This window comes from Marmota flaviventris, chromosome 14, assembly GCF_047511675.1.
Source record: "Marmota flaviventris isolate mMarFla1 chromosome 14, mMarFla1.hap1, whole genome shotgun sequence".
Classification (NCBI taxonomy): Eukaryota; Metazoa; Chordata; class Mammalia; order Rodentia; family Sciuridae; genus Marmota; species Marmota flaviventris.
Window position 1 is genome coordinate 5,617,375 of NC_092511.1, and position 18,312 is coordinate 5,635,686.

At 41.4% G+C, this 18,312-nt stretch overlaps 1 protein-coding gene across 2 annotated transcripts in view; it reads right to left on the reverse strand.

The window, feature by feature from the left end:
* Positions 1-18,312, reverse strand: part of Mboat2 (membrane bound glycerophospholipid O-acyltransferase 2) — a 130,349-nt gene that overhangs the window by 68,064 nt on the left and 43,973 nt on the right. The window contains exons 1-2 of one of the 2 annotated variants that reach the window (XM_071601321.1): positions 13,854-13,937; positions 13,655-13,732 (exon numbers count right to left, since the gene is read on the reverse strand). In XM_071601321.1, the coding sequence (XP_071457422.1) occupies positions 13,655-13,686 (32 nt within the window). In that variant the 5' untranslated portion in view covers positions 13,687-13,732; positions 13,854-13,937. Of the gene's footprint in view, positions 1-13,654; positions 13,733-13,853; positions 13,938-18,312 lie in introns of those variants that run through there. The other variant, XM_027937876.2, reaches the window with a different exon arrangement.

Genomic DNA, 18,312 nt, shown 5'->3' on the forward strand with positions numbered 1-18,312 from the left:
TTCACCAAAAAGCCAGGGGGCTTTTCAGACCATTGATGCTCCCTCTATTTCCCTTTGTCTGTCTTTCAACACACGCTCTATGTAAGGATTTTTTGTTTGATAAGCTGTCATTAAGACAATGTCACACTGGGCCAGGTATAGTGGCACACACCAGTGATCCCCGCAGCTCTGGAGCCAAAAGCAAGAAGAGATCACAAGTTCAAAGTCAGCCTCAGCAACTTATTAGCAAGACCCTAAAAAAATAAAAAGGACTAGGGAATGTGGCTCAGCAGTTTAGTACCAAACAATCTGGAAATTTTTAAATAAATTCTAAAGATTAAAAGACCCTCCAATACCACATTTTGGTAAAGATTAAGAAAATGCCAGTCATAATACAATATCTCAACAGTATCTTACTCTTTCAAAAAAAAAATCAAGATTTTTACGCCGTCTGATAAGCAAATAAAAAATGTTTCCCCAACTTAAATTTTAAAATCATTTTAAAAGAATCTCATTAAAAAAGCAATCTAACCATCCCAGCAACAAGGGTGAGCTTCTTGGACCACAGACTTCCAGAGCTGCCAGTTTCTAGTTTTGTTTTAGTTTTATTAACCAAGACTGAACCCGAGGGATACTTTACCACTGAGCCACATCCCCAACCTGTTTTGGGTTTTTTGTTTGTTTTGAGACAGGGTCTCACTGAGTTGCTAAGGGTTGCACTAAGTTGCTGAGGCTGACTCTGAACTTGAGATCTTCCTGCTTCAGCCTCCTGAGCCACTGAGATTATAGGTGAGCATCTCTGTATCTGGAGCCAGTTACTAGTTTCATGACCATGTTCAAGTGATTGGATCAAGTGATAAGAATCTCAGTTTCCTCACATGTACAGATAAATACCACCTCCTACCACATAGGATCAACCTAACAGGTAAACAAGATATTTGTTTTAAAAACAAAAAGAAAAACCCAAAAACTCAACAAAGTGCCTGGCCTGTAGAAGTCAAACCACCAAGTTTCAAAGTCAGTCCAAAGGCTTCCTGTAAAACCACATTGCCTCCAGTGTGGAACCCGCACTCCCCAGGGCTGGCCACCTAGGAGTGCCACACCCAGGTGGCGCTCTCATCCAGCAAGCCCCCGTTTCTCACATCATGTAAAATAGCCGTCACTCATGCTTTCTTCCCACAACACTTCCACAAGGACCACAGGTTTTATGTAAATAGCACGGGGTCCAGGAAGGTCACAGAAGGACAGTGTTCATTATCCACAAGGATGGACTCATTTTTTCTGACCAGACTTAAGACCATGATATAAAAGCAAGATTAGTTTCCAGGAAGTACCTAATACCATAATACTCTTATTTTTAATTATTACAACTACCTCATTATTTTAAAATAATGGTATTTTCAAGACCAGAAAGACATATCATCCAATTAGATAACATCTTCAAAGTTCTTTTATTTTTAATTGGATACTTTGGCATATTAGCTATTAAACAAACATTTTTGACTCCTGACCTGGTAGAGCCCCCAGCCCATAAGTAATACATGCAGGTTTCTTTCTATTATAATACATTTAGACATAATAAAACACTCAAAGTAAACCTTTTCTTTACCAAAGAGGGTGTTGGAGTCTGGCAAGCATCCCTACGTGAATGTAACCCCTACTTCATTCACAAGCCCAGACCTGAATAAAGAATGCTCACCTCATGTTTTCAAGAATGGCAACTCCTTAACAGGGACTCAGTTTACAACTGGAAATAAAGTTTAGAACTGAAAAACCCCCAAGAGATTCCATAGTGACTAACAGTATAAAGGAATCTGAGCCATGTCCTTCGATCTGATGCAATAATAGTATGTTCTACAGATTTTCAGAAATTCCCTAGGCCAAGTGACTCCCTATGGGAGCTAACAGTATCTGAAAAGCCTACACTGTAAACACAATATGCCAAATGACAACTGCAGTCTTTTGAAAAGGAACACCCGCACATCTGCTCTCAGGAAGAATAACTAACCCTACAAACCCCCACCCAACAAGGGCCCAGTCACCCTCTTGGCGCCTCCATTTCTCCTCAATCTATTTAAGGTATTTTCTTTCCTTTGGTACTGCTGGAACTCAGGCCTTCACACTTGTACACCAGGGTTCTACCCATGAACTACATCTCAGTCCTTTTTATACTTTTTGAAACAGGGTCTCCCTAAGTTTCCCAGGTGAGTCTCAAACCTGCCTCAGCTGTGATCAGAGGCGTGCACCCACACGGCCAATTAGGGTATTTTTTGAAGAACATGTTTTCATAATCACAGTTAATATTAAAACTAACAGGACACAATGATGGATAGCACAGGCCAAATGGAATCAGGCTCCAACCTCAGCCACCACCTATGCCCACTTCTGGTGAGATGGTATTCCACACCCACCTCTGAGGATGGTTAACAGGATGGAATGATGATGCAAACACAGGGCAGACACAGAACTGCTGGAATAGCAACAATCATGAGGACAAGATGAGACTACAAATCAATTTTAGAACTGCTAACAGTTTTAGTTTAGTATCAGGAATACCAAAAGTACCTGTACCTTTGTTCCAAACCTTTGAAGGGCTTTTTAAATATGGTCCACAAAGAGTATAAAAGAAAAAGACGTAAAGTCCACTTTCTTTCCTGGCACATTTTATTATGTCTCATGGGATTGTCCTCACTAAAGGTAATACTGTCCCCCTCAGGGTCTGCTGAGCAACTAACCACAGCTAATCAGCTTCATGAGAGCAAATTTTCAAATGGCTTCAGGCTTCTGCCTGCCAGACCACAGTTCCAAGATCCTCCTTCACTCCTAACACAGTCCAGGCAGTTGTGACACATTTTTATCTAAGAACCCGCAATGTAGGAGCCTCTTCAGCCCTGATGGGTGATGTGCTGAGGCAGACCCTGATGCTGTCTGCCTTTCAGGGTCATGGTGGGCAGAGAAAAAGGCCACATGAGCTAAGGCGGCCCCTACTTTCTCTAGCTCCACCCACTGGCCAGTCATGTCCACTGTTCTGTGGTGAGCCCAGGATGGGAAAAGCAAGTAGGGAGAGAGACACAGGACAGCCACCTCACTGCAAGCCACCCATCAAACAGGGCACTCAAAGCCACCAGCATAGATGCTATCTGGAAAACAGTTACATTCAAGAGACAAGGAAGAGATAATTTCAAGTACTGATCAGCTACCATCTATGTGTTCAACAACAGTGTGAAAAGGTGTCCATGTTCTGAGGAGAAGCAACAAGGATCTGTGGTACAGACCGGGCACAGGACAGCAAGAGCACCTTCAACAAGCCCGTCCTGGCTTCATCAAGCAGTCAAAAGACCCAGAAAAGAAATGCTTCATACCAAGAATGACCTCCGAGAACAGTTCATCCAGAAGTTCAAACCCGGGGTCCTGGTAGCCAAACCTCTACCCAGCAAGGGCTCACGGAGCCACCCACACATGCAGTGCACACACCGTGCTCCTGCACATGGCACCGAGTCCACTGCAGGCCCAGGAAGGCCACATCCCAAAGCTAATGGAAATCTAGCAGAGCTTGAAACCCAACTCCTCTCTGGCTTCAAAACAGTGCTCCTAAGACCCATATTAAGGCCACCCTGTGGAAGCCAAAGCTCGAGTTTGATCTTTTCTCATGTCCTACTACGCTGCGCCAATTTTTTAAACATCAATAAAATGGACTTCTGAGGAAAATACCACTTTACTATTTCCTAATATTTTAAAATACTCACCCTGTAGTGTGACCGTTTCTGTCTTACTCCACTGAATAGTCAATGGCTGGGACTCAGTCACCCCTCCTCCTCCTCGCTGCCTTTGACACCACTATCAGCGCAAAAAGTACTGCTGCATGAACGACCGCCCTCAACCAAGTTCAGAGGTGTGGACCACACGGCCATTACCACTGAGTTTCTGGACATGTTTAGCCACAGGATAAAGACTGATCCAACCTGAGGGAAGCTGAGGCACCTGAGAGGAGGTTTGAAGTCACTTTCCTGCAGCTCTCTCAGAATAATCCCCCACACAGGGGGCAACATGTTAGTTACACACAATTGACTGCATATACTTACATCTTTCACATTTTTTACATAATTTGTGCTGTTGAAAACCATTTGCAGGCTGGGGTTGTGGCTCAGTGGCAGAGCACTTGCCTAGCACATTGTGAGACCCTGGGCTCTATCCTCAGCACCACATAAAAATAAACAAATCAAATAAAGGTATTGTGTCCATCTGCAACTAAAGATTTTTTTTTTTTTAAATCAACTGCAACATTACAAAGAAATATTTCAGTTCCATTTCTCATGGCAAAGAAGGTTCTCCACTCTTCCATTTTAATGGCCCACGTTTCTGCTATTTAGACTGAAACAATGGCAGTTCCCTTGTGCTGTGTTCCAAACATCTCAAGACTATTTTTTGGAACTCAAAATTTTCCCATAGAAAAGTTAAAAAACAAAAAATGAAATACAAGAAGGTGCCTTGATTCCCACGACCATCCACAAAAGCCTCTTCAGCACAGTAGAATACACAAAGCCCTGTCTTCCTAATGCCAATTCACTGTGCCTGAAACCCATTGCTATTCCCTCCCTCTCCCATGGCCTAGGTGGGGAGCTCCCTACACGCACCCCTTCCTTACCCCAGCCCACTGCTTCTCCCAATTCCGCACCCCTGGAAACAGGAACAGAAGTACAGCCCAGCAGCAGACGCTTCAGATACAAGAATCAGGCGAGGGAGCGCTCCCGGGTGCAGAGGAAGCAGGAGGAGCAGCCACTGCTGGCCAGACTCCTCGGGGGCAGGCCTGTGATGAGCCAGTGGTCCTCAAGGAGCAGAGGCTGCGGCTGGACAGCATGAGCTCCAGGAGGTCACCTGACAGGCCTGCTGACACACAGAAGCCATGTTCCGTTCATTCACTCATTCAGTAAAACTGAGAACGTACAACCTCCTAGGTACTGCACCACACCCGGAAAACAAAGCAAGACGACGACGTCACAGAACTTGTCGTCTGTGAGGGCAAAACCTCAAAGATCAGTGAGAGAGAGGGTGGGAGGAGGAAGGGCTCTCCAGACGGAACACATGAAAAGCACCTGCAGAAGAAGACAGAATTTCCCAGGAAGGAAAGCAGCTCACCCCGGAGAACAAGGCCAAGTGGCCAGCCAAGGACAGGGAAAGCACGCTCCAGCCTGGACGAATTCTTCTGAGTCCCCGAGGTACCAGGCACGCTGCTAGGCCCTGGGGGTGGAACAGCGTATGAGTGAAGGGTTCATGCCCCAACTCACCCACATCCACAGGGGAGGGCAGACCAAGAGTTACATACACACTAACTTCAACCAGGGGTGTGTGACCATGAAGCCAGCACGCAGCTGGAGGAGCTCTACGCACGCACAGCACACCTACTACCAGGCCTTTCGATGCTGCTAGCTGGGCCAGACACGTGGGGAGTGTGCCCATTACCAGACCGTATATTTCTATAAGAAAGGCCATGTGTCTGTTTTTAAACCATATATACTAAACAAATGCCAGACAAAGGAAGTCAGCCTATCTACATTCCTCATTCCTCATACGTGATGAGGAATGTGATGCATCTGCTTCTCCCTCGACAGCACAGGGAACTATTACACAATGCCCTTCAGCCCAAGAGAGGGAGGCACTCACAAGTGTGATCTGAGTTGACACTGTCCCCTCCCCAAGCTCGCCTTTCCTCTGTGCCTACCTCACACTCACACACACTTCCCATAATCTCTTACAATTGGCTGCCTAGTAAACCACCAGTCCTTGCACTCTGGCCCTTCCGCAGGCTACTGGCTGGCATCAGGCTCTGCCAGGCTACCACTCTGGCCAGCTGAGGCCCTGACTCACAGCACCCTGCCCCTGTTCTCCCAGCTCCTGGGTGGGTCAGCCATTTCTACTTTAAGCTGCACAGGCTTAAAGTATGCACTCACATACCTCCCCCCAGCCTCAGTCCTGAGGGAAGAGGCTGAGGGACAGCCTGGCACCCCGTGCAAGGACGCCAAGTCAGTCTAGTGAAAAGAACAGATGCAGATGTCAATAAACAAATAGACTGACTGCACAACTAACAGCCCCTGCTGGAATCCTGCCCACCACAAAACCACCAGGTCATCTTCCCACAAAATGAGGCCTGATATTCGTGCACCCCAAGAGATTTGCTGTGACCCTGGTTCTCACCTATGTATCATACCCGAGAAACCTATCCCACTGACAAAGCCACTAGAGCTTGAAGCCCCAGCAAATCCCATCACTCACCTCCCCCTGCTCCAGAGTCAGAGGTCCTGTGACCGCTGAGGCCAAAAGGAATGGACAGGACAGAGCTAGACGGAATCCATACAAGGGGCAGAGCAGGGCAGAAAGTGTCCTGAGGCAGATGAATGGAAGGGAACAGAGACTAGGAGGTGACACAGCTCCCAGCCTCTGGGCCCCAGCTCCAATCAGAGACCACCAGGCTCCTGGGCCTGGCACCCACACACGTCCCAGTAAATGGACCTCAGCTGCTGCCATCCGGGAGGCATTGCTGAGTCGGAATGACACGTGCCATTGAGATGATGATGGTTATGTTAAGCTGTGTGTTCAATTGTATATTAGACCCCTGCTGTCCCCTGCTACTTTGGAGTTCTCTCGGGGATTCCCGGAGAGTTCCCACTGGTTGGGGAAGTGCAGGAGGAGGGATTTCCGGAGGAGGGATTTCCGGTTGGTGTGGTGTGTCCAGGGAGAAGGCCCCGTGCGTGGCGTTGGGAAGTAAGTTTGTTCCTGCTTCAGTGGCTCGTGATTTGTGCCCAGCCAGACTGCAGCAAGGCATGGTCCCTGAAAGAGCAGAGGTGAGGTCAGGAAAGAGCGGCAAGTCCTCTCCCCAGGCAAACTGAGAGCACACACTTTGGAGACAGCTCTAAAGCACAGCAGGATGTGCAGACCAACAGGAAGAGCCGCCCTGTACTTCCTAGTCCTGCTGATTATCTAGAAAGACTCCTGTTAGCTGCTATGTGTGATTCCTTTAATAGCAACAGCTTTTCATTTCATAAAAAGGGTAAAGGGCACGCTGGCTGTGACAGCCAGGAATGAGTGTTAATCACGGGATGAAATCACTTAAAAGAGCACACCTGGAGTAATGGACAGGGGTACAAGTCCACAATCCCCAGCCCCCAGGCCTGGCTCCAGTTGTCCAGTCATAGAGCGAGAGGCCGGCGGCAGCTCCCCTTCCATGTGTTCTGGTGGCATCAGGAAACAATGAGGTACTGCTATCCAAAAGCAGCAGTGCATGAACTGAGGCATAAGGCAGAGAAAAGGGAGAAAGTCAAAATTGAAATTATGGGAACTCTCAACTTTATTTAGGGCTTTTTATAGGTATGAGGGGGGGAAGGTACTGGCACTCATAAACATCTCACATTCTGGGATTCCAGAAAGCTCCAACTACGGCTTATCCCGAATGACTTTCAGAAGAGAATCTGGAGGGCAGCTGGCACTGTCCCCTACAGTATTCAAACCAAGTTGTCCCCAAAGCATCTATTTAAATGTCTCAAGGACAAAGCAATATTTCACAAATCACACTGTTATCAAGGTCATCCTTCCTTGGACCAAAAATGTGCCTTTTCACATTTCAACTAGTGATCCAATCCTGTCTGGAGTAATCCAAAGCCCAAACAAACCCTCTCCTTTCCAACACTAGATGGGTGCTATCAGGTCTCCCCTCTAACATCTAGGTTTCCACCCTTTGAGGGTCAATGTTATCTTTGACCCTTCATTCTTATAACTAAATTCAGGAAAAATGTGGATGCCTATAAACATTTCTAAATTTGCTAAAATGAGAAAATATTTTAAAAATCCTTAAAACAAACATTTCCAAATGGTACCTCAATTTTAATATTGATCTTTCTGTATGTAATTCCCTTTATAATGCTCATTTTTGTTGGGGAGGCAGGGACTGGGGCAGGAACCCAGGGCCTCTCATCTGCTTTACTGAGGTAAAATTTACATGTCATAAAATGTAAATTCAATGGATTTTAGTAAATTTACCTTAAGCTCGGTTTAAGAATCCTTCCATCACCCTCGCCCCCACAAATTCCCTCATTTCCATTTTCAGTCAATCCTCAATTCAAGCTCCAGCTTCCAGCAACCACTAATTTCCTCTTTCATTACAGTCTTCCTTTTGTAGAAACTCCGCACACATGGGCTCTGGCCTGTGTTCTTCCACTCAGCATGAAGGTTCTAGGAGCCATCCGTGTGTGGCAGGCTCCTGCTCACTGACCAGCAGCGCTCCACCCAGCAGAAAGACCTGCACGTCTGGGTAGTTTCCAATTTGGGCTATTGTGAATGCACACAATGGCTACTGAACATGCACACACGAGCATCTATGTGGATATGTTTTTGTCTCTTTGGGAGCAGAATTACTAGACTGTATGATAAATATGTGCTTAATTTTTTTAAAAAACTGCCAAACTCTTCCCTTCTTGGGCTGCCCCATTATACCTTCCTGCCCTGTTTTCTCTATGTGATCACCACACCTGCTTCTTAGGGACTGTAAAGTGGTATCTTGCTGTGGTTTTGTGTGACCAATGATCCCAAGTATGTAATCATATGCTTATGTTGCATTTGTTTATCGTTTCTCATGATGTGTCTATTCAAATTTTTTGCCCCTTTCTTGATTGGGTTGTTTGCTTAATATGGAGCTGTAATAGTTCTTTAAATATTCCAGATACAATTTATGTTTAAATATTTTTTGTTTAGACGTAGATGGACCCAATACCTTTATTTTGCTTATTTAGTTTTATGTGGTGCTGAGAATTGAACCCAGTGCCTCACACATGCAAGGGAAGCACTCCACCACTAAGCTACAACCCCAGCCCCCAGTTATAATTCTTTATCAGATAAATTTTTGCAAACTTATTTTAGTCTGTGGCTTGCCTTTTCAGTTTATGAACAGTGTCTTCTGAAGAGCAAACTGTTTTATTTTAAATGAAGTCAAAACCATCAATTTTCCTTTTGTTGTTCATGTTTTTAATATCATCACACCTTCACCTACTCCAATGTCAAAAATATTTGCTCCTACAAATGGTAGAATTTCTGGTCTCACATGAAAGCCTCCAATGTATTTTAAGTTAATTTGTGTGTGTGTTTTAAGGTAAAGGTAAAGATTATTTGTTTGCATGTGTTGTTCAAATGTCATAGTACCACTATTGAAATGATAATCCTTTGGCACAGTGAACTGCCCTAGTACTTTGGTCAATAATCATTTGACCATATTTTGCTCAGCTAATATGCATGTCTACCCCCACACCTGTTGTACACTATTTTAATTACTAGAGCTTTAAGGTAAGTTTTGAAATGAGGTACTGTAAGCCCTCCAACTTTTTCTTTAGGGGCTATCCCAGGTCCTTTGTGTTTCCACTTAAAATTTGAGATCATCTTGTCAGCATCTACAAAGATATCTGTAAAAATTTTAACAGGAATGCACTGAATTTATTAATCAAATACAGATAAAATACCATCTTAACTTCCAATCCATGAACATGGTATACCTTCGTATATTTATCATGGTATATTTATCTAGGACTTCTTTATTTTCTCAGCAGCGCTTTCCTTTTTTTTTTTTTTTCAAGTCTTCATACATGTACTTTGGATAATGATGTCTATCACATTCCACCATCCTTGCTAATTCCTTGCCCCCTCCCACCCTCTTCCCTATCTAGAATTCATCTATTCCTCCTATGCTCTCCCTCCCTACCCCACTGAGTGTCAACCTCCTTATATCAGAGAAAACATTCGGCATTTGTTTTTTGGGGGATTGGCTAACTTCACTTAGACTCAGCAGTGCTTTTCATTTCCAGTATAGTTGTCTCGTGCTTCATTAAATTTATTCCTAAGCATATTCTTCTTTTTGATGCTATTGTGAATCAATTTAAAATTTTCACTATTAGACTGTTCATCTCTCTCTCTGTTTTTTTTTTTTTTTTAGTATCAGGGATTGAACTCAGGGACACTCGACCACTGAGCCACATCCCTAGCCCTATTCTGAATTTTATTAGAGACAGGGTCTCATTGAGTTGTTTACCACTTCACTAAATTGCTGAGGCTGGCTTTGATCTTGTGATCCTCCTACCTCCACCTCCTGAGCTGCAGGACTGTTCATCTCTAATAAAATAACAATTTATGTGTTCATAAGCCTTTACTTTTACCATATTCCTTTTTTGTTGTTTTGAATAACATATTCTTCACTTTAAGTGTTAAATATCAGCTCTTACCTCATTATTCCACTTCCCTTCTACCAAAATAAGTTATACCAAGAGGAAGGCAAACATTTCCACCATCTCTTTAGGAAACTATCTGGTTTAGAACAGTAATTCAAAGTGAGCCATTAATAAACAAAGCTCAGATAGTCCACTATTTGTGCTATATAACATTTAAAATTACATTTAGCAAAAAAACAAACTTATAACATTTTTTTAAGTTGGTATAAAGAATCTCTCTGCTTCCCACTCTTAAAAATCTTAGTTTTCACATTTGAACAAATTCAACTCACAACCTCTTTCGTAAATAAAACATAACTGAAGAACAGCCATGCTCATTTGTTGTGGCTGTCTTTGAGCTGTAACAGCAGAGTGTATATGTTTTACAACCCAAAAGCCAAAGTTCACTATTTGGTCCTTTACAAAGTCTGCTGTGTGAATCAGGCAAACATTGCACTCTCTTAAATTAAGAAGAATTAATATCCAATGTGTAGCACTACAGAATGTTTGTATCACTGCTTAAATGTCAATCTTGATACCTAATTCCCAATGTGAGGATATCTGGAGGTGGAGTCTTGCGGATGTGATTAGATCATATGGCAGAATCCTCATAATGAAATTAATGCCCATAGAGAAGAGACCTAGAAAGCTCTCTTGCTCCTTCTACCACGTGAGGTTACAAAGAGAATCTCAATAACTATGAGTCAGAAGCCAGCCTGCACCAGACCAAATCTGTGAGCCTGATCTTAGACTGCTCAGCCTCCAGAACTGTGATAGAAATTTCCATTTTTTATCAGTTTATGGTACTATGTCACAAAAGCCCAAACTAACTAATAAGATATGTAAGAATACTCTGTTCCCTAAATATTTTTCCTTAGTCTTTATCACCTAAACTTTTCAATTATTTTTCCTCAAAATTTTTAAAGTTTATTTGAAAATACTGGCTATTAAAAAAAAAAAAACAGTGAATATTAGAATAAGTTAAGTTTCACAAGTAAATTACCTAATATGGACCAGAATAATACAGCCTGTATATGAATGTTAAATGAAGGGAGCTACAAAAAATCAAGCTTATATTGTGTCAAAAGATTTTAATTTACACACGGATCTGTTTTAGAGAACAATGATACAATAAACACCTCATAAAGACCATAAAGCAGATAGATTCAAGAAATTTAAAACTGTTGAGTACTCGGAGAAGTACAAATTATTCGTTTTAAACATTTAAAACCCAGCTGTTAAAAAAATATGCATACCACGTAAAACTAGACTGAAAGATGTAAGTAGAATTATATAATACGTGGACAATAACTTTGAGCAACACATAAGAATGTTCAAATCCCATCCATCTAGTGTAACTGGGTTGTAGCTCAGTGGCAGAGCTTTTCCTTCATATGTGTGAGGCCCTGGGTTTGATCCTCAGCACCACATAAAAATAAACAAACAAAAATAAAGACATTGTGTCCATCTACAACTAAAAAAATTTTTTTAAATGAGCATATATGAGTAACAAGAAAGAAAAAATAAAGTCAAACACAAAAACATAAATGGGTATAAAATGAAACAGAAGAGACCTTAAAATATCAAAACACACATTTTTCCAGTTAATTATTCCCCTGCTATTTGTTTCCTAATAACAATTCAGATGGCAAAACCCAACTCATCCTAATCAGTTCCATCAGCAGTGTCAGATTCCAACACCTGAATTCTGTTCTAAATGTCAGTTACATATACACAACTATCATTTTCTCTCCAAAAACTTACATAAAGAAAAAACACACAACCATCTGTCTTACCATAAAGATTTTACCCAACTATTTGTCTCTAAAGAAGCACTATCCAATAGAATTTTCTGAATAACAGAAAAGTTCTCTATGTTACTCACATGTGGCTGTATAACAACTGAAATGTGACTAGTGTAACTAAGGACCTGAACTGTAAGTTTTAATTAACATATTACATTAAATTAACATTAACCACATGTAGCTAGTGGCTACCATATTGAACAGTACTTGTCCAAAGTACTAGAAAGTTAACTTCACAGATTTCTATTGGTTCAGAAAAGAAATAATTTCCTTTTTCTTGCTAACCCTAACTAACCTTCTAACCCCAAGGCATATTACTTCTGCTTTAGCAAGTAAGTAGCACATAAATCCTGTTTTCAGTAACGTAATCTGGTTTTTCTCCTACCATCTCCAGATGAAAAACATACAGCTAGTTTTTATCAGATATCAAGGGTACTGCAGTTTTACTTTGAACCAGCCATCTATACAAGGTTTTAAAAACAGGATCATAAAGGTGCAGATTGCTTCACCTAAAACACCACCAAAATGTTCTTTTTTCTCTTATAAAAACTAATTCAAGGGCTGGGATTGTGGCTCAGCCTTGCATGTGCGAGACCCTAGGATCGATCCTATAAAAAAGCACCACATAAAAATAAATGAATAAAATAAAGGTACTGTGTCCAACTACAACTAAAAAATAAATATTAAAAAAAAAACTAACTCAAACTTCAAGAACTTTTAACCATTGATTGGTGAAGAACACAACAGAAGGGTGATAAATAGTGTAAACACAGAAGATGCAAAATAAAGTGAGACTTAGAAAAGCACTCATCAAAAGCTGCTGGGCTGATTTCTTGTGCAAAACTCTTGCAGACATTTGTGTTTCCAAATTTTGAAAAATAATGGACAAATGTTATATATCACTTGTCAGGTATTATGGAACACTCCAGCAGGAACTGCTAGTATGCTCTGTCCCTGGGTTTTACATTAAGTACCTTTTACATATCTTTTACATATTTCCAAATTTATATCTCTAATCCTCCTATCCAGATCCCAATATGTGTAGACCTAGCTACCCAACTGCCATTACATGTCTCCAGTTACTTAAAGTCAACATTATTTACTCAACAAATACTTATTGAGTGTTAACTATACACCAAACATTGTTTTAGGGGCTGAATAAATACCCACTTGAAATGCTCTATATCCTCAAAATGATCCCCACTTTCGAGTAGAGTATGGAACTTGGGACTTCCTTATTTTCTACCCGCACTACCCGTCAATCATCCACCCCTTCTAAATTTACCCAAGTCTCTCTCCAATTCATTCACTCCACCCCACTTCACTGCTGTCACCTATCGACTAGTGGAGGCAATATGGCACCACAGGACATCTGAAAACATCTGGACTCATGGTTGTCACACTTGGGGGGTGCTGCCAAGATCTTCTAAAGGTCCTTCAGTGCACAGGTCAGTCCTGAACATCAAAGAACTAGCCACCCTAACATGCCAGCAATGCAGAGGTGAGCAGCTACACTCTAAGTGACTGGAAGTGATGCGTAGCACCAACTCGGCAGTTTTTCCCTTAAGGAATCATGATTCAGAATTATTTTTAGTATAACAAATAAAATTCTCTGAGTTGAGTACTCACTTGTGCATGCTCTCCACTCCTATTATGATCATGATGCAGTAGGAAATCCCACTTTGCACAAGAAAATGTAAGGCATACCTGTAACAAAGTAAGAGTCCTGTTAGAAAAAGTCACAAACATCGAGCTCCAATAACTTAAGCTAACAAATACTTAGAACCCAGAACATTCCCAGATTAAAAAAATAAGGAATAAAACCTACAAAGCCAAAAATCCAAAAATTCACTGGAGAAGTAGTCCCATGTTCAGCCCCAGAAGCTGGAAACCAACCCCTAAACACTACACTCAGTGGCCCAGGATTCCATGTCTCCCAGCAACAGGAAGCAGGGTGGGGTCTGTGGCTCAAGGATCACAGCCTTCCTCCTACTCAAGCCAGTGAGTGAAGGGCAGTATTCAAGGAAGCCCTGCACAACATCCGCTGCTCCCAAGCTGCCTTCTCCAACCCTAGCTTGACTCTGCCTTTCTCTGTTGAACAACTGTACTCACAAAACAACAAAAAGTACTGAGTATTAGCGCTTACTAAAAAATGAGTATGCCCAAATCTATTCACAAAACAATTCTAATAAATTTAGAATACATTTGTCATCTGATAATTTGCTGTAATGTATCTACAAGACACTCTAGCTTACATGGAAGCATTTTCTAATATCTTAATATAGAAAATAAACAAATGAGAGAATTTATCCATTCATTTCACAAAATTCAGGCAACATAGGATTAGGATCTCTGGGATTAAAATCCATCACACCATCACTGAGGTCACGCATGTGCGTGCTCCCTCTTTCAATCTTTCTCCTTTGGTGGCATCAATAATTCATGATAAAAATTTCAAATCACTGTGTACAACTGAAGTATTAATAAATGTCTAAAACCTATGATTAGAATCACTTTTTAACTTAATCATTATGAAATAACTGCCACCACTGATGTAGAAAAGTTACTTAAATATTTGAACACACTTTCCGTACGTAAGGAAGAAGGTCCAAGGCAGGCACAGAGGAGCAACTCCCTTTACCCACTGGGCCAGGCAGGCCGCTCTGCTCCTGTCTCTCACACACAGGACACAATGCTGGCCTGCAGTGCTGCCGTGGTGAGAGCGCTAGGAGATGGCTGAAGACCTTTACGAGTATAAATTCAAATATAAAGAGGCTTAAAAGAAAAGCATGATTAACACACACCCTTCTCAAAATCATCCACATCCTATTTATTGCCAGCACAACAACTCACTCACAGACTTGAGCGAACATGTTGAAGGGCCTGCTAGATTCTTTTAGGGGCTTTTAAAATTGAGAGCACAGCTCATTAAAGGTACTTATCTTAAACAAGAGAAAAGAAAATAAGCTGTAGTATTCTTTGGGGAAAATTTTACTTTTCTATGAGTAAATTTCCTTGGAATACAAGACATGAAAACTCTGAGGCCAATGATTTTATTTCTCAAACAGCACTATGGTGCCTACTGTCACTTTCAGGTGCCCACTCTCCTGGCATCGCCATTCTGACGACCTGCCTGGCAATCTTGTGGATGCAGTGCAACGCGTGGGCAGCTGTCTAGAGCACCTCCATATCCAGCACCAGCTGCTGTTCGAATGGTTACTGCACTTGTGATGTCCTCGTGCTTTCCTGAGCGACTCCGCCTGTCCTCATTAGGAAGATGGGTGCAACGGATCTACAACAGCCACTTGGGTCTTTCAGGACTGAGCGAATACAAGGAAAGCACTGACCGGGTTACCTGGCAGGGAAAGCACCCAACTAGTAAGCATTATTAATAGAGTAAAAAAATTAGAAAATTTTAAAGAAATTCTTTAGTTTTCTTTTCTAAAAAAAAAAAAAAAATTAGAAAAAGAATTTTAAGATGGGGCTGGGGATGTGGCTCAAGCGGTAGCATGCTCGCCTGGCATGCGTGTGGCCCATACAAACAAAGATGTTGTGTCCACCGAAAACTAAAAAATAAATATTAAAAATTCTCTCTCTCAAAAAAAAAAGAATTTTAAGATGCTCTCTAACCAACCTTCATAATTTCAGAGTTAAGGAAACTAAGGTCTGACACCCAGCTGGTATTCTAGTCAACAAGAAAACTTGTGTTGTCTCTGGCCACTGGTTGATTCTTCAAGGGGCGGGGTGAGGTAGAATGTGCATCATAATCTTTTCAGCTGTGTGAGCACTTTGAAAATAAATGCTTTCTCCCCAAATTTTAATTTATTTTTTACTTCAGTTGTATTAGTATTTTATTGACTGACTGGCTGATTGATAGAGGTGCTGGTGATGGAACCATGCTGGCCTCATGCATGCTAGGCAAATGCTCCACCACTGAGCTACATGCTTAGCCCTATTTTTATTTTATTTTTTACTTTATTTTATTTTCTGGTACAAGGGATTGAACTCAGGGGCACTCAACCACTGAGCCACATCCCCAGCCCTATTTTGTATTTTTTATTTAGAGACGGGGTCTCATTGAGTTGCTTAGCACCTCACCGTTGCTGAGGCTGGCTTTGAACTTGTGATCCTCCTATCTCAGCCTCCAGTCCAGAGCCACTGGGATTACATGCATGCACCACTACACCCAGCTAGCCTTAATTTGTTTTTAACTAACACATGTTATTTATTTTGAATTTCAAATCACACTAAAGATAGACATAAATTTATTTAATAGAGCACAAGTTTTAAAAAGGCTGAAAACATTTGATTTTTTCAACTACTTATTGAATAATATTATTATTATTATTATTATTATTATTATTATTATTATTATTTTGAAGTGTTGGTGATTAAACCCAGGGTCTCCAGGTTTTTGGGTAAGCACTCTACCACTGTGCTATAACCCCCGTCTCCTGAATTGTCATTTTCTGAAAACCACTGTGGTAGACACTGGAAATATAAGAATAGATGACACCATTTCTGGCCTCAGAGAGCTTCCAGTCTAGAGAGAAACACACAAATAAAACAAGAACACTACTCCAATACTGTATGATAAACACTAACAAAGAAATTGGATAAGCACAAAAATTTCCAATCTGGATCACCAACTATGTGACAGGAACCCAGCTTGCGCATTTGTAATCTACAAATTCACTCCCAACGGCTTGCCTCCAGAGCATTCCAGAGGACAGGTTTGTGGATGGGAGATGCTCAACTACTGAAGTCTACACAAATATTTCAAAAACTATGGAACCAGAAACACTTTTGGTCCCAAGCGTTTCGGAGAAGGGATACTCAACCTGCGACACATAAGTGACCTTGAGTAATGGCCCCTGCTCACAGCGTTTGCTGTAGCACCTTGGCTTTTAGTGCTCAGAATAATCACTGACTGCACTTTACACAGAAGCAAGTGAAGCTAACAGGGGTCAAATAACAAGTCCAAAGTCAGACCGCTACAGGCAAAGCCCCCAGACCTCATCGGGTCTATCTGACTTCAAAGTCTAAGCTTCATTTCATTACCCTATACAGTTACCAAAGGTATTTAAATGATTTTAACTATTAACTAATTTTCAGTTTAAAAAAAAAAAACCTTACAGATGATAGTTTAAAAAAAATTGAGAACAAGCAGAAGTAGGTAAAATAATCAATTATTACAGAGTACAAATGTATGTCCTTCCAAAAGGAAGTTGTAAAAACCAGTAACAGATGATTACCTTTAAGCCTGAAAAACAAAGTGCTAAAATGTAAATGAGAAAAATATTTCACTTCTCACTAGCTAAATTCAACTAGCAAAGAGTGATCTTACACATGATGCAGAGGCATCAACGCCTCTCTTCCCAAAGGAAGGAGAGCAAAATGGATTTCTCTTTTAAGAAAGGAAAACTCAATTTTTAAAAATCCTGATTATCACATATAACTTGAAATACTAAGATTACATAGCTGGGCATGGCAGTGTCTGCCTGAAATGCCAACAACTCAGGAGGATGAGACAGGAGGATCGAAAATTTGAGTCAGCCTCAGCAACTTAGCAAGACCCTGTCTCAAAATTAAAAAGGGTTCAGGATGTAGCTCAGTGGTAGAGCGCCCGTGGGTTCAATGCCCAGTACCAAAAAAAAAAAACTTGCAATTATCTAACATTAAAGCCAGGTATCATGTGCCACCATGTTACGAAGCATCCAAGGCAGCTTGCATGTCAAGGAAGTGCTTCATCAGTAAAGAACAGTGAAGCAGAGAAACCTGCCGGCCCTACCTCTATGTTACAGGGTCCCAGCATCATCATCCACTGTTGCCACAGGCCACAAATTGAGTGATATGCCCTGGCCAACCTCCTCCAACCCTCATGAGAACATTCTACAAGTACATATTGAAAACCCAAGTTACTTATGTGTAAAATGTATAGGCAGAAATGTACTTCACTCTAGAAAAATAAACTGGGATAAGAAAGAATGGTAGGGTTTGATACCTGTTGAAGCTGGTAATGGGCACCTGAGAGTGTGTACTCCTATGTTTAAAATTTTTCATAATAAAAAGTTTTTTAAATGGGTGTTTATAAATAAACATAAATAAATATAAACACATTAATGTTTATATTTTCCCCCCATTGCATGATTTACCAGAAGCCTTGGTTTCTACCCAAGAAAACTTTGATGACACAAATCTGATGTCATCAAGGAAGGAAAAGACCATGTCTGGATCCACCTGGGAGATCAACTCACACCTCCTCCTGCACACATGCATGCCCAAGA